Source organism: Juglans microcarpa x Juglans regia, chromosome 2D, assembly GCF_004785595.1.
Source record: "Juglans microcarpa x Juglans regia isolate MS1-56 chromosome 2D, Jm3101_v1.0, whole genome shotgun sequence".
NCBI lineage: Eukaryota > Viridiplantae > Streptophyta > Magnoliopsida > Fagales > Juglandaceae > Juglans > Juglans microcarpa x Juglans regia.
In genome coordinates this window covers 13080226-13105647 of record NC_054596.1, presented here as the reverse complement: position 1 = coordinate 13105647, position 25422 = coordinate 13080226, and the positions used below count along the sequence as shown (strand labels likewise).

Genomic DNA, 25422 nt, shown 5'->3' with positions numbered 1-25422 from the left:
ACCCAAGTTGGTAGCACCTCCTGATCCCTTCCAGAATACTTCTCATTTCAACAAAGATATTGGAACCCTGGCCTAAATAAGTAGAATAAGCTACTCGAAGCCTACCACAATTGTCACGAACAGCACCGGCCGGCCCAAGATTACCCAAACTACTTCCATCAGTGTTAAGCTTCACCCATCCTAGTTGAGGTCTAACCCATCTCACCACACGAGCCGGCTTAGACTTAGGTAAAAGAACTGGGATATCCATCCTATTTAAAATAGCAACATCCTTATTTGAAATTCGGGCAACTTTCATGATCATAAGCATAATCCTACAGATCCAAAACTTAATAACTTTCCAAACCGACTCAATCATATCAACCTTATCTTCATACCTAGCTTTACAACGCCATTCCCAAATTTTTCAAGAAACAACAGAAGGGAGAAACCCGAAAATAAAGCGAATCTGAGAAGACTTGTCTGCTTGATGAAACCAGAAGTTAATTTGCTTGTTCCAAGTATGAAAAATACCCATGTGCACACCTAAGTGAATAGCAGCCGTATGCCAAATTTTCCTAGCAAACTCACCAGTGCAAAGCACATGGTTTAAATCCTCCTTATGACCCAAGGAACAACAATTGAATTTAGAAACCTTCGGGATGCCAACTTTTCTAATCTTTTCATCAACACTCAAGCAATTATTAATAGCCTTCCACATCATACTAGAAATTTTCTTAGGAATGTTGGTGTGCCAAATCCGCAGAACCCAAGTTAGAGGGGTTTCCTTGGCTCGGGTACAATTCCCATCACTTTTGGTAGAAAATTTACAATCATTTTCCTTCAACCAAATTAAAATGTCCGTCCTGTTTTCCTCCTTTCCAAAAAATGGCACAGATCGAAAGCTTTTTGATGACCTACAAGCCTTTCCAATAAGGAGAAATCCCACCCACTTCCAAGATGACAATCTTTAATTTTTAACAAAGGATTCTCAATCACAGGATATTGATTACTCAGAGGCCCCTTCTCATCCCAATTATCCAACTAGAAGGAAATATTTCCTTCTCTAACAATCCATTTAGAGTTAGATAAGACATCAGGAGTACAACGAACAATAGATTTCCAAAACCGAGTACCCTTGTTAAGGGAAGATGGTTACCCCGCACATATTTGCCCCGATAAAAATCCGCCCATAAGGACTGACCCTAAATAAGGCGCAAGCCAGCTTAAAATGTAAAGCCCTTTGGGTATCTTCAAAATCCCGAATACCCAGACCACCTTCCTTAGTAGGCCTACAAATTTTTTTCCACACGATCCATTTCCTCTTACCGTTCCCATAAGAAGCTCCCCAAAAGAAGGAGCTCAAAAGCCTATTCAAAGTCAAGATCACAGTTTGAGGGATCTTAAGAACAGTCAGGAGGTGAGTGGCCATACTAGAGAGAACATGGCGAAGAAGAATAGTTCACCCCCCCAGCAGATAGCAACTTCATCATCCAACCTGCAATTTTCTTATTAATTTTACCAAGCAGATCCCCAAAGTCACTAACTCTGAGTCTCCCATCCACAATAAGAACATCCAAATACTTAAAAGGAAAAGTCCCTTCAGAAAAACCCGTAGTGCGAAGAAGAGAAGACTTCCTATGGAGAGGATGTTTTTTGGAAAAATAAATAGCACTCTTCTCTTTAGTGAGAATTTGACCCGTCCAAGTTTTATAAAGAATTAAATCCTGCATTAATCTCCTCAAGGATCTCTTGCCACCGTTAGCAAAAATAACAATGTCATTCGCATACATAAGATGAGACATTATAGGGGTGCCTCTAGTTTGAGTAAACTGACCAATTCTATCATTCCCAAAGGATTTCTTAAGGAGACGAGTGAGAACCTCTTGCATAATGATGAATAGATAGGGCGAAAGAGGATAGCCTTTCCGCAACCCACGTTCCCCTTAAAAAGACCCAATGACATACCATTCATCATGATGGAATACCACGGAGTATAAATACACAACTTAATCAGTTTACAAATATTGGGGGAAAAACCAAAAGCATCCAAGACATGGAGTAAAAAATTACAATCAACTCTGTCATAAGCCTTGGACATATCAAGCTTAACAACCACGTTACCCCCATTAGAGCATTTATGGATGGAGTGGACCATCTCCTGTGTAAGACTAATATTCTCAAAGAGACTACGACCAGAAATAAAGGCCCCTTGTTCCTGAGAAATCATCTTTTTTAGCAAGTTCGTCATACGATCCACAATAATCTTAGCACAAATTTTGTTAATCACCGAACAAAGGCTAATGGGTCTAAACTTGTCAAACCCTTTAGGATTGTCCACCTTAGGGATCAAGACAATAAAAGAGGCAGTATAAAATCTAGGTAATGAATAGTTTTGGAAAAAATCTGATATGCTTCCAGTAAATCATCTTTAACCAAATCCCAACAGAACCTAAAGAAACCTGATCCGAAACCATTCGAGCCCGGACTGCTATCGATAGGGATACTAAACAGAGCCCCCTTAATGTCTTCAAGGGAAGGAGCTCTACAAAGTGCCAAATTCTCATCTTCAGTGATCACAGGAGAGATCAAATCACTTAAGGGCAAATCTCTACAGCTCCTAACACCCATAAATTGAGTAAAATAATCCACTGCAGCCTGATGGATTTTAAAAGGGGAATCTAGTAAGGTACCATCAACTAGACACATATTATTCACCCTTTTGTGATTCTTAGCTTTCAGATAAGCATGAAAAAATTTTGAGTTTTGATCTCTATCTTTCAGCCAACTTTTCTTAGCCATGTGCGACAGACGGGTGTCCTCTCTACCTATCCAAGTTAAAAGCTCCATCTTAGAAGCCATGAGATCATTGTCATCATCTGTGTTGTGGCAGACTTGAAGACTATTTTCCAGACTCTCAATACGATGTTCTAAATCTCTAATAATAATATCAGACCTCCCAAACACATTCTTATTCCAATCCTTTAACGCCACCTTAACCTGTTTCAGCTTAGAAGCTAGTTTAACCAGACCAAAAGCATTCCCCTCTTGCTTCCACACCCTCTCAATAAAACTAATAACATTCACATGATCAGTCCACATATACTGGAAATGAAAAGGACAAAGACCATACCTGAAAGGGTCTTCGCCCATTTGAATAACCAACGGAGAATGATCGGAAGTAGTACGAGCTAAGACCTGATAAAAGACATTAGAAAAAAAGAAAGTTAGAGTCAATGAGACATTGATCTAACCTGGCCCAGCTGCGAGACAAACCAGTTTGCCAATTACACTAGGTCATCAGCGATCCTTTATGGGGCTTTTCCAGCAAACCGCAATTTTGAATGCACATGTTAAAATCTTCCATCGCAGCAAAAGGGCGGGGTTGACCCCCTTTTCGGTCTGAGTCATTTATGATGATATTGAAGTCACCACATACAACCCAAGGAAGATTTCCAACTCTAGCTGCTTTCAGATCCTCCCAAAGCTTCTTCCTCTCCATCTGGTTACACTTAGCATACACAATAGTTAGAGCATACGCATGTCCATTCTCCTCAACTTTCACCGAGAGGAATTGGCTAGACCCAGCTAGCCAATGAGTAGAGACGGTAGAATTCCACAACAACCAAATTTTTCCACCTTGCATTTTATTGGTGAGAAACAATTCACAATTGAACCTCCCCAAGAAATTTGTAATTTTATCTTCTAGCATAAAGGGCTATGCCAGAGCAAGAACATTCGGTCAAAATTCTTTTATGATTTTCCTCAAGCGCATCTGGGAGGTGCGAACTCCCCTAATATTCCAAAAAATAAGAGGACTAATCATAGATTAAGTTTGGAAGGACGGATAACCGCCTTGGAAGAGCTCCTTTTTGGGAGCTTGCTAACTGATTTTTTGGGGTCTTTCGAGTCAGAGCAATATTCTTTTCTCATATCTTCTTTGATCCTATCTCTCTCAAATTCGTGATCAGATTGTGTTTCACTTCTAGAGTCCATCTCATTAACAACAAAATCATATCTATGACTAGAGTAAACACCTAAATCACCAACATGTCCCATTGGGTGAAACATTACCTCTTGAATCTGCTCAACCACTCCAAAACCCACATGATCATGATGGTCTTCAAACAGCCCTTCAAGATCCGATGGTTGAGAGCTGCCATTCCCCTCCTTAGTCTCCTTGTCTCTGGAAGCTTGCTCAAGGGTCTCGAGGATCATGGAAACTTCCACTCCCAATGAGGCATCTAGAGCTAAATCGTCAACTGGATTGGGCATATCCTCCATAAATGGTTCTTTACTAGATTCTCCATGCTCTTCCACCACTATTCCTTTGAAAGGCACCAAGCTCTTCTCAACATTAAATGTCTGATCATCCCCGGCCACTTCTTTCACCCCTTCGACCTCAAGTTTGCCAACTTTCTTCGCCCAAGCCTTCGAGGGTATAGTCCCCTTATTTCCATGCTTACAAGTCCTCTGATTATGCCCTTGACAGCGGAAGTTTACACAGTTGGCCGGCAGCGTTTCAAAGACAATCTCTTGTCTCCTACTACATGGCATCCCAGGTAACCCAATCCAGAAATGAGAGATAGGTTGCTTTGAAGCATCTACCTTAATACAGACCCATGCCCCATCTGTACGGGTAGCACAGATCATGGGGTTATCACGACAGATAAATTTTCCTATTGGTGCCGTGAGCATCTTCAAAACAAAGGCATGGTAGAAATTCGGCGGGGGGCCCGACAAGAACACGCAAACCAGAACAGAAGGTAGCTCAAAATCCTCATTAAAGTTCGGTGACCAAGCAAAAGGCCTGTAGTGGACACCTTCCATTTCACACTATTCCCTTGGCATCGCCTTGTTGAAGTCGGCTTCATTTGATATACGGATGAAAATGTTTCTGGGGCATTGCATGGCAGAGACAACAGGCACACTAGACAGACCCCAGCAGTAGCGTATAAAGGCACAAATGGCGTCAGCGGAAGGTCTCTGCCTTAGGAATTTTATCACCATTGAGAACCTAAAGGGTTCAGTTGTTTTAAGGATTTCCTTAGCTGAAAACATGAAAAAGATTTCACCATCAACAGTTTTTGGGTGTCGGAAAGGGACTACCATCTTCGGCAACAGTTGTGGAGCTGCCGAAACAAGATTAGCGAAGGACCGAAGTGGAGCTGGCCATCGACGGCCTCCATAGAGGGTATGAGAGGAGCTTATGAAACTGTATCAACCCAGCCGAATTGATCCACTATCACCAGGTGACCGATGAGGATCCTCCCGAGGCTGGCAACTCTGGTTCTGGCCACTGCAAAGATGAAGCAGATCCATTGGAAACAACGGTCAGATCCCACTGGGATGTCGGGCAGAAGAGATCGCAACAGGGATGGAAGACCCTCGGCGGAGTCGCCTGAGCCCGACGATGAAGTCTGTGCTGGCGGTGAGCAGGCACATGCCGGATTAGGCCAGCGATGGATCTTTTCTCTCCTCATGGCTTTTCTCTGTAACGGGTCTCTTCTCTCTCCTCAAAAGTATGTCTAAGGCAGAGCCGTGAATTAGTTATTGTGCGAAAAAAAAATGTCAAATGCTTACCTCTTCAAGTACATCATCATCGGTGATACGATATTTTTTTCTTTATCATTCTATCTCAAAATTCGATTTAGATCTTGTGAATAGAATTGATGTATTCTTTCATGCCGAATGGATCAAATCCTCTGTCCACGATTTCGACCAGGTTGTGATTTCTCTTTAGATTCGAGTTTGTTTCCTTGCTTGTTTGGCAGGAGTTGGAAAGTCATGTCTTCTGCTACAACTCGCGCACTAGTCTTGATCCTATTTGCAGTCTTATGGAATAAATGATGGATACGGTAGAATCCCAAGACCATTAGGAGGCAAATTAGATGTCTCTTCTCAAGGTGGAGGCTTTTTTTTTTATTATTTTATTTTTTATTTTTATAAAAGAGTTATGGCAACCTGTCCATGAGCAACCCTTCCCCAAGTTTATTAAAACAACTCTTATTTATGACGGATGAATACCATGGTTATAACCAAACATCTGGGAGTTTAAGCAAAAAAACCTCCCAACACAAAAGAAGCAAAACCAGCTACAAAGCTAAAAACAACAAATACAACACTGAACTAAAATCGGCCAAACTAACATGCCTAAAGATACCCATCTAAACAAGCCTAAAGACCACCAAATAAAACAAAGTTAAGTACGTATAGCGGGTAATCCTGCCTTATCGATTCGAATAACACCCTTTAAAAACCTCGGCAACTGCTGGAGATCATAATAAAAAAACACTATTTCCCAACTCGCCTTGTTTAGCCAAAAAATCAGGTGCTTGATTCCCTTCTCTAAACTGATGCAATACACGTATCTCCATTCCTTGCATTTCAGAAATCAACTCATTCCAATAGTCCCATAAGTACCATAGGGAGTAGTTACTTGACTGGACCCAATCCACCACCAACTTGGAATCACTTTCCACAATTACATTTAAAAAATTTAATCCTTTACAAAGCCGAATCCCACCCAACATAGCTCGTAATTCAGCTTCATTATTAGTACCAACACCAAAATGAGCTGAGACTGCCACTTTAAAATTTCCATCCATGTCCCGCAAGATACCCCCACCTCCCGAAGACCTTGGGTTTCCCCGACTACTCCCATCGCAATTAAGCTTGATCCACCCGGACAGTGGTTTTTTCCATTTCACAAGTATGCATTTCTGGGGAACAACTCTCGGCATAAACAAATTTAACTCATTTAACACATAACAGTCCTGCTCATTAAGCCGCCTCTGCACTCTCAATTCACCCGCTACCATTTTAAGCCATAATTTCACTGCAGTCCACACTTGCAGTGCATTAATTTTCAACCCCTCCATATGTACTTTGCATCTCCTATTCCATAAACATCAAGTAATAATGCACGGTATCATACCAAAGAGATTACCCACCAATGATGACTTTTTTGCACAAGTCATCCAAGCCAAAATTCTTGCTTTCCATGTATTAAACCTCAAGCACGACACATTTAACATCCTACTTGCATATTCCTAAACCTGAGCCGCTACCTGACCAGTAGAAAAACATGATCTATGCTTTTCCTAGCCTGCGGCATACAACAATCACATGCTGATGCAAGTGAAATTCTCTTATTTTGAACCCTCTCATCTACGGCTAGACACTGAAACCAAGCTCTCCAATTGCACATAGAAACTTTTTTTGGCAGCCCTTTATTCCAGAACCAATCATGCCAAGTCAATGGACCACCTTTTTCCCTAGTTACTTCCCAAGCAGTCGCCGTTGTAAACTTACCACCCAATGACGGCTTCCACACACAAATATCCAACGAATCTCGCCCACTGAGCTTAATTCGCACAATTTCTTCCATAATCGCCTCTCCCACTAAATCCTTCAAAAGCTCAACGTTCCATACCTGGTCCGTCCAACAATCACTTATACGAATTCGTGTATTAGAAATGTTCATAATTCTGGCTGATAATGGCCCCAAAGCTAGCCATCTGTCAAACCAGAAAAACGAGTTCCCACTTCGCAACAGAATTTGAACATTGTCCATTACTTCTGGAACCCGCTTCGTTATTGATCTCCACATTCTTGAATCCGTAGCCTTTGGAATATATGACAGAGGATGACCATCCCTTAAATATTTTGATTTTAAAAAATCGGCCCACAACCCTTCATTAGTCAGTAATCGGTACACAAACTTCATGTGTAAGGACTTCTAAACCTTATGTAAATCCCTTAGCCCCAAACCACCTTCATTAGTCGGTTTACATATTTTAGCCCATGATCGACAGTGCAATTTCCTCCTTCCCTCCACTTCGCCCCAAAGAAAATTGGCTAATAAAGAATTAATACGCTCAAGTGTCACCTTCGGAACATTAATCACCGAAAATATATGTAAAGGAACACTTGATAACACATGCCGCAACAAGATTAACCGACCACCTTGTGAAAGCAACTGAAATTTCCAGCCCATCACTTTGCTTCTTATTTTCTCAATTAATGGCTCAATGATGCATGATATTAGTCTACCTGTAACAAGTGGCGCCCCCAAATAAATCACAGGAAATTTTCCTTCCTTAAAACCCGTAACTCTCAATAATTCATGCTTCCAACTTGGACTTATAAGTTTAGAGGGAAAGATCCTTGATTTCTCACTATTAATCTTCTTACCAGACCACCTTTCATAGGTATTCAGAATTTCAACCAGTCTCTTAATAGATTTTTTCCCCCCATTAGAAAATATCAAAAGATCGTCAGCATACAACAAATGAGAAACTAAAGGTGCCCCCACTGGATGCGTAAATCTTTTGACCCTACCAACCTCAAAATTTTTCCTAAGCAGCCTTGTTAACACCTCCTCCATAATAATAAACAAATAATGCGATAACGGATCCCCTTCCCTTGTCGAAGCCCTCGAGTGGATTGAAAAAATTCTTTAAAAGTCCCGTTCATCATCACAGAAAACCATGGAGACTTAATACAACCCCCAATCAATTAACAAAAATCTTGAGAAAAACCGAAAGACTTGAGCACTTCCAAAAGAAAACTCCAATCAACCCTGTCATAAGTTTTAGCCATATCGATTTTTAACATAACATTACCACCCAAAATTTTCCTATGAAGAGAATGCACCATCTTTTGGGCAAGCGTAATATTCTCAAAAATACTACGACCCGGAACAAAAGCCCCTTGTTCATGAGAAACCAACATATGAATAACCCGAGTTAAACGAGCCACAATAATTTTTTTAAAAATCTTATAGGTCACTGAACACAAACTAATAGGCCTAAAGTTATCAAAACTGGTAGGATCAGACACTTTCGGAATCAAAACAATAAATGATGACATGAAAGCCTAGTTAAATGACAGTCCTTGAAAAATTCCCTGGTAGCTTCAATAACATCATCTTTAATAATCTCCCAACACTTAATGTAAAAACAAGACCCGAAACCATCAAGCCCTGGACTGCTTTGGTGTGGAATTGAGAAACATGCATCTTTCACTTCCATCTCAGTTGGCTCAGCACACAGCACATTATTCTTAGCTTCCGTAATCACTGGCTCAATCAAATTTGATAAGTCAGCATGCTCTACTTCACACAACGCAACAAGGAAACTTCGAAAATACTGTGCAGCTCCCATATGTACAGACTCCGCACTATCCAGAATAGTACCATCCGATAAAGCCATCTGAGAGATAAGAGCCTTTTTACGCCTACGATTAATCACAGAGTAAAAAAACTTAGTGTTCTGATCACCTTCCATCAACCACCTTTTCTTAGCAAGTTGTTCCAACCGGGTTGTCTCTCTCTTTTGCTAGGTATCGATCTCTAATTTAGTCACAAGATAATCCATTTCCATATCTTAAGAGTAGTCCAACTGCAACTGGTTTTCTAAAATTTCATGCCGTTCCTCAAGAGTTTTTAGCTTCTCATCAACTCTGCCAAATAACCACTTATTCCAAGCACGTAAGGCAATTTTTGTTCTCTTGAGTCTTGCTGCCAGTTTAAGCAGACCAGAACTAGTATCATGTCTACCCCAAGCATCCTGCACACAATCTAAGAAATTTTCATGTAAACACCACATATTTTGAAACTGGAAAAGAGCCGGACCATATAATGAAAAAGGCCTCTCCAGATTGACCACCATAGGACAGTGGTCTGAAGTTTTCCGCGCCAAATAGACTAATTGAGCCGAAACAAACTGAGCAGAGAAGCTACTGTTAATGACCACTCTATCTAACTTCACCCAACTTCTATTAACCCCAAGATGACCATTGCACCATGACAGAGCACGCCCACTACTGTGAAGATCAAGACCACATTTATCTAAACAGTCATTAAACTCTAACATAGAAATTAGAGGGCGAGGATGACCACCAATCCCTTCCGAGTCAATGCGAATAGCAATAAAATCGCCCATTACCATCCAAGGCACATTATTCACCTGTTGATTCTCCAATTCTTCCCATAACCCTCTTCTTTTCGTATAAGAACATTTAGCATAGACAAAGGTTGTAAACAGCCTTTGATTCTTTACAACCTTTGATTCGCCATAGATAGCCATCCTGAAACCGTTTGTGAAGTACAAAAAACTATTTGAAACTCATTCAACTCTTTCCAAAAAATCTACAACTTACCACCCTTTGTCTCATTGGATTAAAAATAATTTAGATTAAAAAAAAAAAACCTGTAGCAGCCATACGATTATTGCCCGCAAAAGGTTCCGTAATCGCACAGATATTGATATCTCTTTTTATAATTAACGCTTTCAATCTCCTCTTCGACGTCCCCAACCCTCTCACATTCCAATAAAAAATGTCATTTGCTCAGCTTTTTCGGTCGGGTGTGAACCCATTGGGATTTCCTCACCGCCTTGTCTAATGTAGTTTTTACTATCTCTGTATCCGATCGATCAGCCCCTTCAGAATCATAGGCCTTCTCTTTACCCCTAAATCCTTCTATTTCTCCATCTTCACGCTTCGAAGAATATCCCATAGCTAATTCCCCTTGTACCCTTGTATAAGAAGTTACATTCACCTTCTCCGCACCCAAGATCCGTAGCACATCGAGAACCTCCTTATCATTCATCTGCACCAGCGCCAGATCCTCTTCATTCTCTTTATCACACTAAACCTCCTCACATTCTTCATCATTAGTCTCATTTTGATCATCTGGCATTTTTCCTAAATCCTAAAGAGGAATCTTTGGCAACTCTACACTCATAATAATACTCGGCACCATCTCGAACTCATTACACTTCGCAGACTCGCCCTCAATGCTTGAAGTCTTTCCTTCAATTATTTTCGTAGACTCATCCTCACTTCGCACAGACTCACCATCTTTGCCCCTATTTGGTGCTTCATCAACATTCACAACCTGCACCACATTTGCAACAGTCTCCTCTCGGGTGACATGCAAACTATCATCCGGTAATTCAACATTTACTTCCAACTCCTTGTCATCTTTAGTTCCCGAAGTGCTACCCCTGACTTTACTAGTTTTTGTCTGCCATACCCTTTTATCCTTTTGCTTCTCATCCTCTTTGCACCTCTCTCCAACCCTGCAAACCATAGCCGTATGTCCCTGTCGATGGCATTTCATACAATAAAATCCCTATTTTTCATATCTCACTTCTTGCCAAATACACTTCGTAGGCGACACTACAATTGGAAATCTTTTCACCGGTTCCACTGTCAAATTTATCTCCACACAAATTCTTGCACCCGTGGCTCTCGAACGATTCAACGTCACATTATCTGTCCCAAGATAACGACCAAACTGTGTGGCAAAGATTTGAAGACAATCACGATGATAAAGATGCATAGGCAGTCTTGGCAAGAAGATCCACTGAGGAGCCAGTGAGGATTCTTTATGAAAATCAAAGTCCTTTGTCCATTTAAACAAGCGAAACACATTCCCATCTATGATTCTTCCTTCACGAGCCCAACCATGCACAAAATCAAGTTCATTCTTCATTTGAATTAACACATGATAATCATCCATAAAGCTAATCGTCGGAATCTCTGCAAGACCCCACTTTTTCACCACGTTCAATCTGATCGCATCAATAGAGGGACGAACTCGCATAAATTTCATGACAATTGCAAACTTATATTCATCTGCCGCTTTCACCATCTCCGTTTCATAAAAAATGAAACCCAACTCTCCGTTAATGTCCACAGGAAAGCATAAAGGAATTTTGTAGGAAGAATGCTCTACCGGTTTTGAAACTGTCGAAACATATGATGTTACCATACCACCGCCCAAGGCAGTGTTCCCCGCCGATGGCATGGCCATTAGAGGGCCTAGAGACCACAAGAAATGGCCCACCAAACCGTCTGACCAAAACAGACCACCCTAGAAAAAACCTATCACCCTTCCAAGCCAGAAGGAAACGAAAGGAGAATCTCCGCAACAACTCTCTCCAAGAAACTCCAAGAAGCTCCAAGAAACGTTTAATTAGACTTCAAGGTGGAGGCTGTTGCGGCTGAAGTAGTTTGAGATCTTATTTGCTAAACCGAAAGCAATATATCTATTTTTCTTGTGCTTTCTCATTCTTTCCCTTCTTATGGGTCTGAATATTAGACTCCCCCACCCCCTTTTCCGCTTGTTTTATGTCCAAAATACGAGATATATGTATAGTGATCCATCCTGATATATGTCTTTTCTATTCGATTGTAAATTTATCGATTGTTTCATTCATTAGTAGGTGTGTTGAAAAGGATTACGAAATTGTGAAAATGCAAGAAATGAACTTTTTTCTTCTTCGTTGTTCGTCGTGTTTTACTTTTTTTTTTTAATAATAATAAAGCAACGCTGACATGGCCAGTGTGCGTTGAGAGTGTGGGAACTTGACTGATCGTAGAAGAACTGTTTTCAATATCACATGATCAAGAGACAATGAATGGATGATAGATTATGGGTTGATGAATAGTATTACTTCTAAGTCCTTGTCGTTGCTATGTACGTGTAATCCTCATGGACTCTTAATTAAGTTTGGTTGCCGTCGATCTGATTTGTTATTTACAACCAACGTCACAAATCAGCCACAACTTATGAGGCAAATTTTTATATCACTATTTCAAAACCTAAGAATCTTCGCCAACATAAAGCAAAATCTCTCTTTCATGCTTAATGGCTTGCATTAAATTTAACCCTTTTTCATGCTTATGGACTCTCAAATTTAGTTGCATGCTTTATAGTCAAAGACGGCTTAATCTCCGGTACTCTTATTTCACTAATATATAATATGTATTTGGTTCTTTATTTTAATTTTGCCTAAAGTGAACCAGCCATAAAAGAAATCTTATAAAAATAAATTTATAAATTGATATGATTTCATATAAAACGTTAAATGATCTATTTTATAATAAAAATAATTTTATAATTTAATATATCAGATCAAAATACGTCAAGTTATAAATTTATTTTTATAGAATTTCTACGTGACTAAAGCATTTATCTTACCTAAAAGCCAAGATACTATACAATGGAGTAATCCTCTAGTCACCACCTATACATGAATGCTAACTTAGTAACTTAAATGAAGCTGGTTGGATTAATTAATTGTATATTTATGTTAATCCTCTGAGTAACTTTCACGCTTTGTATCTTTTGAAGCAACGTCATAATCTTTGAGTATTTAGATTCAGTTCTTCTATTCAACAATCTTACACTACATATCTATTGATTGAGTATTTATTTTTAATAGAAAAATTATATTTAAGAGTATTACATCATTATGTATGCGGTGTAAGGCTACTTAATAAAATATCCCTTTTTAATATTTTTATTTATTTTCTTTGTGGTGTATGATTTCTTAATATAATTTCATTTAGAATATTAAAATCATATCTTTGGCAGGCCATACCACAGATACGGTCCATGCGTCTTCTTTCAAGTGGCCCACTCAACTGTGATGGCGGCTCTATCACTTCCTTCTAACCTAAATTGGGCTCCCGACTCCCAATCATTAATAATAATTAAATGGACAGTACTACTGGGACGATATTTAATCGAAGAAAGTGTAGTGACAAGTGTAAATGTATTTTTTTTATTTTAATATTTTTTATACAGGTTTAAATACTTTTAAAAAATAAAAAATATCAATCTATTAATATCTATTTCCTTAATTATTAAATAAAAAAAATTAAAAATTCAATTGATCACTTTTATCGTATAGATGGCTGACCCCAAAATATGGTTTCAAAATGTAATAGGTACATGAGTGAAGATAAGATTAGTGGTGTTTGAGAAATTATTAAATATTTTCAATGTCAATTATTAAAATTAGTTATATGAGTGTTAATTTTGAATTAAGTATAATAGCTTCTAATAAATTTTATTTTAAAATACAAAATGATATTTGTAGTCGTGTAGTGTACAAGCGTCGCACAATTCTTTTAAAAAAAACAAGTAAATACGAGACGTATATAAAAAAAATTAATTTTTTAATAATGAACTTTATTCTTTTTTAAAAAGATTATACAGTACTTACCTACTGTATGACTGTACGTGACCTTATTCTTTTAAAACTATTTAGTAATCATTCATTTCTATCTTCATTTGTTATTTTTACTCAATGGTTCTATTCTCCTCATCTCTTATGTTATTCAGTCTAGACGAGTACAAACTTCGCAATTCTATGATTTGAAATTTGTAAAGAAAAGGAAAAGGAAAAGTGGTTCCCAAAGATTTGCACAAGAAAGGAATGCTATTCTTCCCTGTTTTCCATGACATTTTCTTGAACTGTTTTTTCCCCCCCATTTTTGGTTACGTGTTTTTCAAGAAGCAACCATGGGGGATCAGTGGAGAAGTTTCTAATTTCACGCTCAATTCATTTTATGAAAATCCTGCAGCCATTATCAAGTTGTCTAACAGCTACTCACCTTTCTGACTCAGAGGGTATGTATAATTCAAAATTTAAAATTAATAATAGAAAAAAAATATTTTTAACTATGAAAAGGTTTTATAAAAATAAATTTATAAACTAATATGATTTGATGTGATATATTAGATGATAAAATTATTTTTATTATAAAATAGATTTAATGTATCATATATATGAAACCATATAACTTTATAAATTTATCTTTATAAAACTTATTCATGAATGTAATACTTCTAAAAAAAAAAAAAACAAAATAACCATCGATCAAATGAGTTAAATATTAAAATAATTTTTGTGTTTTAATCATTAATGAATTACTCCCCAACTTTTAATTTTAAACTATTTGAAATATTAATTTGAAATAAGAGAGGATGGTCCCTTTCGATCAAGGGATAGTCTGGTGAAGAAATTCATAAGCGTAACTCATATCATAAAATCGGTTTTACAAGAGAGGATTGTTCATTACTTATAAACATGTCTAAGATCTTATCCACAAGCGATGTGTGATTATTCCTCAATATCTGACCACCCTCTTATAGATATTGGCCACCGTCCACCCCTAGATCTCTCTAGAGACTGCCTTAGAGACCCCATCATCCTAAGCTGGGATGGGAGGGTCACCTCCTGAATATTTTCAATTTTTATATTTATATTTGATTTGTTGTGACACATTGGACGTTTCAATTGGTGATAACATGACTTTCGTTTGCTAGGATTAGGTCTTCGAATAGTAAGTTTCAGCCTCGTTCCCCCTGCTTGCCTTGCTCTCAAGTCTCAAGTTGGCCTTCTACTTGTCTAACTAATATTCCACAAATAGATTTGATGAATGTACGATGAAAGGATAAAAATGATTGAAGATATTGATGAAAATGCCCAAAAGTTATAACAACCAAACCACAAGGTCTATTTTAATATTTAACTCCAATAAAATAAACAAATTAATTATAGTTTTTTCCCTTGTAATCTTGTGGAGAATGGTTTTTAGATTGAGATATTTTTTATTTTAAAAAATTTTCATCTCTAATCATATTTATTAATATGATACATTTTAAGTGATTTTAGATACCATTCACTTAAATGAATAGTTATTTAAAATATGTTATATCCAATCGCTCTACTATGAATAATGATAAAATTTAAGATTTGAAATGAAGGCCATAGTGATGTTATTTGACATGAAGTTTGAAGTTTCAAAAAAAAAAAAAAATGATAAAATTTAAGATAAAGATAATAATCTATTTTTTAAGATTTCTAGATAATAAAAATGTTAATTGAATTATACTTATCAAGAAATATTAGTCCTAATCGTTTTAATCATCATCAATTTATCATAAGTGAATGGACTAATTCAAAATTTACTTGTTATTTCTCAAGTATATATCACCATAGGAGGAGGATTAGATTACAAAATAACCATAACTAAAAACTCGGAAGTATTATTATATCCATTAAAATCTTAAATAAAGCTTCATATATAGGTAAGAATAATAATAGACTTCTTTTTAATTTTTTTTTACTTCGTAATTAAGGAAGTGTTTTTTAATAATATTCTAATTTTTTTTTATTTTTTAAAAATATTTAAACATGCTAAAAAATATATATAAAAAAAAAGAAAAAAAAAACACATAAAATACACTTGTGGTGGCTCCCAGCGATTGGCTCTAGAATTACTCTATAGGTAATTTCCGATGAAATATAGGTAATTAATTTGAGTTGAAGTAAGAACAGCTTAATGCTTATCGAAACACAGTGGATATGACTCGCTAAAAAAATTATGAGTATAGTGGACGATTGGAGAAACAGAAAAATCTTGCCTGGATATTGGGCACTGCAAATCCACAAGTCCACGTTCATTTAATATTCCATTCCACCAATAATGCAAGCCGTAATCTAAAGTTACCCCATTGTTACTAATACTCTCTCTCTCTCTCTCTCTCTCTCCCCATCGCCCAACCCACAACAAACCCAACCCCAGTTTCTCAGAAAGACAGAGAACCCATGACTACTTCGTAGGTCAACATAAACTAAACTATTTCATAAAACAAATAAAGAACATAACTTGATTACAATTTTTCATGGAATATACCCTCACAGTTTAATCCCCAAAGGTAACAAAAAACAGGAGGAAGAATAGGAACAAAGATCACCACGGTTCTGTTCTGCCCCCACTACCCCCAGAATCCAGTTCAGCTTTTTCATTGTTCTCAGATGTGCCTTTATTCTTTTGTTTTGCCCAAACGGGTTTACGATGATTGGTCATATGTATATATTGTATGGATGCATGATTTTCTAACGTAACTCGTCAGACAAAGGTTCATTGATTTCAATCTCCGAAAGCGCTCGGAAAATACGATAGAAAAAACCCATTTCAAGCTGTCCTTTTTTCTGTTCTTAACGAATTGAATTTATCGGAACAGCGACGGCGATGATGGATTTAGATGATTTCCGGGCCGTTCTGGACAGTTGTGGGGTTGACGTGTGGACGTTCATTGACACGGCCATAGCGGTCGCGTCTTTAGACTACGGCGGCGAGCTCAAGCACCGGAGGGACGGGATCGTGGAAAGGCTCTATGCGGCGACCTCGCCGGCGCAGACTCGGTGCCGAAACTGCGACGACCTCGATGATCGGAGGCCTAATAATCGATACGAAGTGAAGGCTCCGGCGGGGAAAAATAGCAGCGGCCAGGAAGGGAAAGAAGGGTCACCGGTGACACCTGAGTCGGTGGAGAGAGATGACGACGAAGATTTGGATCCCTACGGTGGTTTGTTCGATGACGAGCAGAAGAAGATTCTTGAAATTAAGGAGCACCTTGAAGATCCTGACCAGGTTTCTTTCGTTACTTTATAGATATTGTTTCATTCATATTCCAGTTTTTATCTTTCTGGGTATGATTTTTCTCTTTGGTTTTTTTGTTTCTGTGTGTCAGTCTGAGGATTCTTTGGTTGAATTGCTTCAAACTCTAGCAGACATGGATATAACATTTCAAGCACTCAAGGTAAACTGTGCTGCAAATTATCTTTCTCTTGTTCTTTCTGACTGATTGTTTCTAATAATTATAGTTTTCGTTTTTCTGTTGTAATTGTTAATTGTAGGAGACTGATATAGGAAGGCATGTGAATCGATTGCGAAAGCATTCATCAAATGATGTCCGGAGATTGGTGAAGCTACTAGTCAGGTTTTGAAGAAACAAAAATCTTGGAAAATATGTACCAAATGTTTTATATTTTCTTTCTAGTCATCTTAATGTTTTTGCACATGGTAGTGTTTAAGTGTTGGAGAAGGCTGTTCAACATTTATTGATTTGGTTTTCTTTTGTTTTGGTCAGGAAGTGGAAAGACATTGTGGATGAGTGGGTGAAGTTGAATCAACCTGGAGAACAGACTTCTGCTGCTCTAATGGGTAAACATTATACTAATAAATTAAAATGATCTCAGTTTCCCTTGTGGGAAAGATTTGAAGATTCTTGAAGCACAAAATGTGGTTAAGAAATTAAGCTAAAAGTTGTTATTGATGCTGTTGGCAGCTTATGGAGACTCACCCCAGCAGAAAATTCCCCAAAATGGTCATCACCAGGTGAAAGAAATCAGTTTTTCCCCCCAATTCCAGATAATTTGCGTTGTCTGGGAAAAAAAAGGTTGCAAAATTCTGTCTTTTGTTTAACTTTCTAATATTCTCTTTTTTTGTAGGTTCCTGATTTTGGATACTCTCCAAATCCACACAGTGAGTGGTAGAATCAGATTCAAAGTAAAGCTTTTAATCTTTGTTTGCGTTCTTGTTTGGATTTGTTGATCTATCTTACCTGCACAGATGGGAGTTCCGGGTCAGACAAGAATAATTCAGAATCAGAGCCAAAGCCAAAAGCGATTCCCCGAAAAGAAGCTCCTCCTAGACCAGCCCAATTAGCACCTGTATCTGCCTCTGCACATCAAAATGTATGCATACCAACTTAAGAGTTTCCAGCTCTAGCTCTATGTTTGGTTGATTATTAGAGAGAAAAACCAAGTTTTTTAAGCATTATGCTTCTAGAGAATATAAGAAACCAAAACTCAATTGCATCAAATGGTTTAATTTGGTTCATTGAGAAGGAGGTGCAACTTTTATCAATATGGACTTTCAGAGATTTTCCTGCTCTTTACTTCTTCTTCCTAACCTACCAAATGGATTGTAAGTGGCTTCTACTCAATTTGAATCACTTCATTGGGATTTATGCAGAGACAAAAAGAGCAAAAGGATTTGGACTCTGACAAACTGGCTTCAGCGAGAAAACGGCTTCACGAGAATTACAAAGAAGCTGAAAATGGTTTAGTCATATGGCTTTTGTTCCTATAATTTTGCTGCAATTCAATGTAGTAGTGCATATTTTGAGCTTATGCTGATGGGTTTTGTGCTTTGTGTGTTCTACTGATTGTGAAGCCAAAAAGCAAAGAACGATTCAAGTGATGGACATCCATGATATACCAAAACCCAAGAATGCATTCTTTACAAAGAACAAAGGTGGTGGTGGTGGTGGTGGTTCTCACGGGAGGCACTGGTGACAGAATACTGTAAAATCATATGTAGAAAGAAAGGGTACATGACATGGGACAGAAGGGAAGAGTTCCATAACCGGTTTTTGCCTCTTTTTACTTTTCTTTTGCTCTTTTTTTATTTTTTTGAAGTTAAGAAAACAAAAGCAAGAACAGTTTCTTTAATTACTTAATCGATGATGACAAAAATTAAAATTGCATATTTTGGGAAGGAGTAGAAAATACAGAGCTCTCTAGGTTATCGTAGGCGGGTCCATGTACAGATGCTGGTATGGACCATTGAAATGGATATTGCTTTCTCTCTTTTTCATTTTTTCCATTGGTTTGGGTTGGGGAATAAGGTGTGAACAGAGTGAAAATGAAGCTTTGTTTTGGTAGTGTTCATGTGACGCAATGATGCCAACCTGTGAGCCAATTGCTCTCTTAGAGTGAGTGGAGGGTCAAAAAGGATTTGGATGGTGGTGGGGGCAGCTTGGTGATGGGTTTTGGTTGGAGGTGCTCCGGCCTCAATTATCTTCGTTAGTATCTAAGTTGTTTATTAAAATAAAATAATAATAATAATAATTATATTATTAGGGATGGAGCTTCCGAGAAATTGAAAATTGACAGTGTCAGTCATAAAGAGGGGTTGGTTTAGAAAGATGGAAATGTCATTTGCTTACAGGCTTTTCCCATGTTAGTAGTGTTTTTGTGGATTCCTTTTTTAAGCAGAAACGCTCACTTATGTTGGGCTTAAAAAATACGAGCATGTCTCTTCATTTTATATTTTACCAATGACATTTTAAATGATGTTATTTGAATGCACTGTCACTTAAGATATATCATATCTTCATAGACTATAGAGGATTAAAAAAATATATATTCTTCAAGTAAGATGAAGAATACTATTTTTTAAAAATATATTAAAAAATGCTTCAAAAACTTTAAAATGAAGAAAGTTAATTTTCAGAAAATATTTATGACCTCTCTCTACCTTTTGAGTGTAATGACAGGGTTCGATGAAAGTGATAATATATGCTTTTGCGATTTAAGGTGTAATTAGGCCTTTGTACTTTTTGAATAGGGTACCTTTTTATTTTTTGAAAGGAAACTTCAATTCATTGAACTCAAACAATACATGATTTGTCAATAGAGATGATAGGAAGAACCTCAACAAGTCCCTCCATCCATACATGCTCTTTGTTTAAAGATAATGCCAGTTTTGCAGCTGTATGAGCAGCTTGATTTCCTTCTCTGCAAATGAATGAGAGCAGCCAACTTGAGTGCCGTGACAAAACTATCTTGATGTCTTCAATTACTTACTTTGTCCAAGATGAATCTACTCTGGTAGAATTAATAAAATCCACCACAGCCTTAGCATCCCCTTCCAGTACCACCTGCCTAAATCTCAACTCATGACACAAATTAACAGCTCTCAGCAAAACGTAACTCTTAGCAATATAAGCAGATTTGACAAACTTCTTTGAAGCAACAAGCACAACCTCCACATCTCCCCTATAATCTTTAATCACAATACCAATCTCCATCCTCTCATCCACTTTGTCAAAGGCAGTATCAACATTCACCTTAAACTAAGATGTAGTCTCCAAATTTGTCTTTATGCAAATATCACCACCCTTTTAGGTGTATTACAACTCTTAAAATGGGCTAATTTGTAAGTTTCAAGATCTTGTATTGTCAAATTGAACACAATAGTAGGACCTCTAAACTTATTTTCAAAAACTAACTCGTTTCTCCTACTACACAACTGATGGAAAACTACTACAATCAAGTCCAAGCTATCAGAATCGAGTATAGTAATGAGATCAGACCACAAAGTTGAAAAATCGTCATAATTCCTTCTGCACTTCTTAACTGGACTTCCTTCCTCCTCCCATACATTAGCTGATGCTAGACACCCCCATAAAACATGAATGATTGATTTCTCCTCTTTGTTGCAAATTGGACAAACTGAGTTCTCCACTATTTGTTTCTTAAACAGATTACCTTTGGTAGGTAAGATGTCATTGAGAGCTTTCCACACTAGTTGTTTGACCTTACCTATGCCTATTAAGTTCCACAGTTTCCTCCATTGTTCCACATCTTGGACACCTCTTGAGGATTCCCCACCCATTTGTTTTTTCTTCACCAAATCAGCATAATAAACACTTTTTACAGAGAAAATCTCATTCTCTGATAAACCCCATATAATTTTATCTTCAGATCCTCTTGCACTGATAGGAATGCTGCAAATACCATGAGCCTCTTTTAGACTAAAAACTGCATCAATCACCTCTTTTTTCAAAGTCTTGTTCTCCTCATCAATTAAAGCATCCACTGTGACATTAGACTCAAACTTGTTAATGGGAGTCTAGATCTGGTAAGGACAGGGACTAGGCACCCATTTGTCCCTCTAAACTCTAATACTCTTTCCATTCCTAACCCTCAAAACATATCCATCCTTAACCAAATCCATGACTGACCATATGCTCCTCTAGATATGAGATGGACAATAGCCTAACTTGGCATCTACTAGCTGACCATCTTTAAAATATTTTTCTTTATATATAAGCACCACCAAAGAAGAGCGCCGTCAAAGCAGAGCGCTGTGCTTGCACCTAATGCAATCGAGTACATATATTGCCAAAGCATAGCTCGGTGCTCGCACCTAATGCGGTCGAGTACATCTCCTGCCTATCTCTCTATGCTGAGCTGTTCACCGCTTAGCACAAAACAAAAAAAAAACCAAGACCAAACAGAAAACCAGAGACCAATTTTCAAATTTTATTCTATAGATTATTGACTTGAAGATTCTCAAGACCTTTTTGTTGAGAGAATCGACCTTAAGAATTGTGGATATTTGTAAGGGTCAAATCAGCAATCTAAAAGTTAGCCTCGAGATAAAGTTAAAAGTCAAGCTAAGAGATAAGGAAAGAGACTCAGACTCTTAAAAGGGAAATGTTTCATGAGAGAGGTTGGACTCAATCACTCTAAGGAAATAGACTTCTATATAAGGAGCAGATCTCCCACAAATCTAACAAGAACTCTCCACAGACTCTACATAGGCTCTTGACAGAAGCACTCTATAGCCCAGATTCGCCATAACTTCTCTACATTTAAACTAAATTCCTCTATTGTATTGTGAGATATGTGAGACTATGAGAGATAATAAAATTACCTATCATAGTGGATTTATCATAGTGGATTTCTCCCCCAAACAACCTGTAGATGTCGACATTATGACAAACAACGTAAATCTCTCTTTTTATTTATTTTTATTTGTTTATTTGTTATTTATTTTAAGGATGAACCGAAAAGTACTGTATCGACACCCGAATCACAATCATGAGTCAGAGATCATTCTTTCCTCCCTTCTGATTTGTTGTACGAATTTAGGCATTAACACTCACATTTTGGGACTCCTTGTCGAAGCGTCTCCCCGAGGGTGCGGAATGGGAAGAGGTTGAGAAATGAGAGATTTTAAGAATCATTGAAGAAGAAAAAGAAGAAAGACAAGGGTTGTTGGGGAGAGTAGTGTCTCCTTATAAAATTTGGGTCTAGAGTAAGGGTCTGGAAATGGGAGGCTTTGAGTGTGGTATTGGACATTCCGAAATGGGGTTTGTAATTGCACGGTACTGGTTTCGGAGATTCGAAGTGGAATTTTCAGGTGGATCAGTATTCAGTAGTCAGTACGTCTGTGAGGGTTTAGAATTAGAGTTTTGCTATATACAAGCAAGTTTGCGTACCAATCTGCGTACTAATGTTATTACCTTCATATTTTAAATTTAAATTAGTACTGTTTTCAATAAAATCTACTTTTTAACCAATCATATTGAATGAGTACGCGTATTAGTGCGCAGAATCGCTTGTAATTAGATTTTTCCTTAGAATTAGGGGTAATAAGAAGACGTAAGTAACTTAAAGCCCGGGTGCACATGTGGCGCACACGCGGTCTCTATGAATTTTGGTCCTAATTGGGCTCATGCAAAAAATATTATAGAACTTGATTGACCCAATCTTATTGGACTTGGGCCCAGTTGGAAGGCATATTTGTTGGATTTGTCTTGTTTAAATTCACAGCTTCCTATTCCTATTCCTAAAATCTATAACATAATGTCAAGAGTGTTCATTAATTAATATTACTTGGTACCTTATTTGCTTTGCCTATAATTTGGACATAATCTTAAGTGGTTTCATCTATGTAGAACAAAATGGGTCTTTAGGATTTGTAGTTTTTGAAAAATGATTTGTGCGAACCTAATGATTTTATACACATAATATACAAGTCTTGTACTGCAGTTTCTTTAGAAAAAAAAAGGTTTTATATGAAAGAATTCACTTTTTTTTTTTTGTAAGGGTCTTAATTTTTTCAATGGGCTACACAAGGCTTGCATGTCCTAATCTTGTATCTAGTTTTAATATTTTTCAATGCTACATTTTCCAACCTTCATCCGCATGACCTTAACAACTAGTTGCCTAGAACTACTGAGACATCATCCAGCTCATGACTAATTAGGATCTACTTCGTATTCTTCCGTGTAAAAATATTTTAACACACTATCGGAATTTTTTGGCAAAGAATTCAATGTTGTCTGCACCCAGGCCTAAAAGAAGAATGAATACATGAAAAACAAGTACTTCTTCGTTAACGTTACATGATGTTGTGGACCTTCAAATTCGCTTTTCATAGATTTGGGAAAGGTGGTTTTGCTTTGGGAAGTGACATTCATGATCCAGATTGAGCATACATGCATGTGCGACAAGTAAGAAAAAGGGAATCTGTTTCATTGTGATCATGATCTGCAACCTAGCTATGTATATATAAAACTGAGGAATTATTTTATTAACACACAAATAAAAAATGAAAAATGAGCCTTTTTTCTTTATTTTGATAGAAATAAAAAAAATAAAGAAAAAATTTCAAATATTAAAAGTAATATTTCATATTTTGAGGGAAAAAAAACTAGTGTACCTGAGGGGATTTCCTCCTCACTCATAACTCATAAGCCCACTAGGCGTTCGGCTGAGAGTAATGAGCTTTGCTCCGATACCCGAACCTAGGGCCCAAACTTGCCCACGAAGCAACTCGTCTGCAAGGGAAAGTAAGCAATGATGGCTGATGAGACGGACAAGTTTGATGCCGCTCTGCCGCATCTCGCTCATAGGGACTCGGTGCAGGGCAGAACAGGAAAGACAAAAAGCTTTTGATCTTCTGACAAGGGAACATCAACGGACGGCCAACAAGGCTTACAGAATCAAGCGATCAGGAAGCCATGTCGCATTAATAGCACTACTACCTAAGAAACATGTCACAATAATAACGTCATCGCAGAGGCACGCTGCGTTAAAGGACATTAATGACAAAAGGAACAATAGTGAGAACGTAGGCCCCACGAGGGTAGGCACGATCTGTTTCCCCAGACTCTTGATATAAATAGTAATTGTCAAGTACGAAAAAGCTCTTTCGCTCTAGACTTTCTCATTATTTACAAACTTCCAAAGTACTCTACTGACTTTGGCATTAGAGAGTACTCCCCGGCCCCAAGGCCGCCCTCTCCTAGTTTCTTTATTTTTTATTTTCACAAGCCCAACTTTGAAGACTTGAGTTGTTAGAACCTGACTCAAAGGTATACGAAATACGACATTGACAATATGGTACGTTTTACATATTGTTTCTAACAATATAAAAATAAATCTTATACTATCGAAATGGAACAGAAACAGAAACAGAATGTTATACCAGAGGTTTTCAGAAATCACATCATATCATATTAGAGTATAAAACATCTTCATAATAGAACAGAATCAGATCACACAATCATAATTTATCCACAAAATTAAATATTCGCTCTCTTTTGTACAATTCAGAAACAGAATGTCAAAAATAAGCTTATGTCTACACTAGTCATACTAGAAAAATACTTTATTCTTAGACAGAATCTCATGAGTAATGCAGAACAAATAACTGAGGTAGTTCAAATTTTTTTTCATAACAAAATATGCATACTTCTCAAAAATCGACCTCAGCCCATTTTATTTTTATGTAAAGTCTAGTATAGGAATCCCACTTACCTAGACTTCTTAGCATTCTTCAGAATTTTTCTCAAAATGCCGAACAATAATTAATCGTCACCTATAAAATAATCACGTAATTTTCGTAAATTTTCAATCAGTCACGTATTTCGATATTTAAGCCTAAGCTTTTAAAATAACCTATTTAATTCCTCAAAACCTAAAATTTTATAACCTCAAATTATATCATCACTTCCTAAAATCATGAATGTCAATTAAATAACTCCGACTATGATATAAAAATCTAATCTATTTACTATCGAAATCAAATTATAAAATTTAATACTAAATAATATAATTATAACCAAATATTTTAAATTATACATACAAAATTTAATAAACTAGATCATAATAAAAACAATACAACATTATTGCTTACTTACCTTTGAAAGGAACAATTTAAATCACTTATAAAAATTTCTATATTGAAGAGTTTTTTAGAAAATTA

General features: G+C 37.2%; 1 protein-coding gene across 1 annotated transcript; it reads left to right on the top strand.

The window, feature by feature from the left end:
• The first annotated feature begins 16213 nt into the window (after positions 1-16213).
• On the top strand, positions 16214-19305 carry LOC121250388 (probable mediator of RNA polymerase II transcription subunit 26c). Its single transcript, XM_041149518.1, has 9 exons — positions 16214-17223; positions 17324-17392; positions 17490-17572; positions 17723-17796; positions 17921-17970; positions 18084-18117; positions 18205-18329; positions 18610-18697; positions 18811-19305. The coding sequence occupies exons 1-9, from the start codon at positions 16822-16824 to the stop codon at positions 18930-18932; spliced, it is 1047 nt and encodes a 348-aa protein (XP_041005452.1). The 5' UTR covers positions 16214-16821; the 3' UTR covers positions 18933-19305.
• The last annotated feature ends 6117 nt before the right edge of the window (positions 19306-25422 follow it).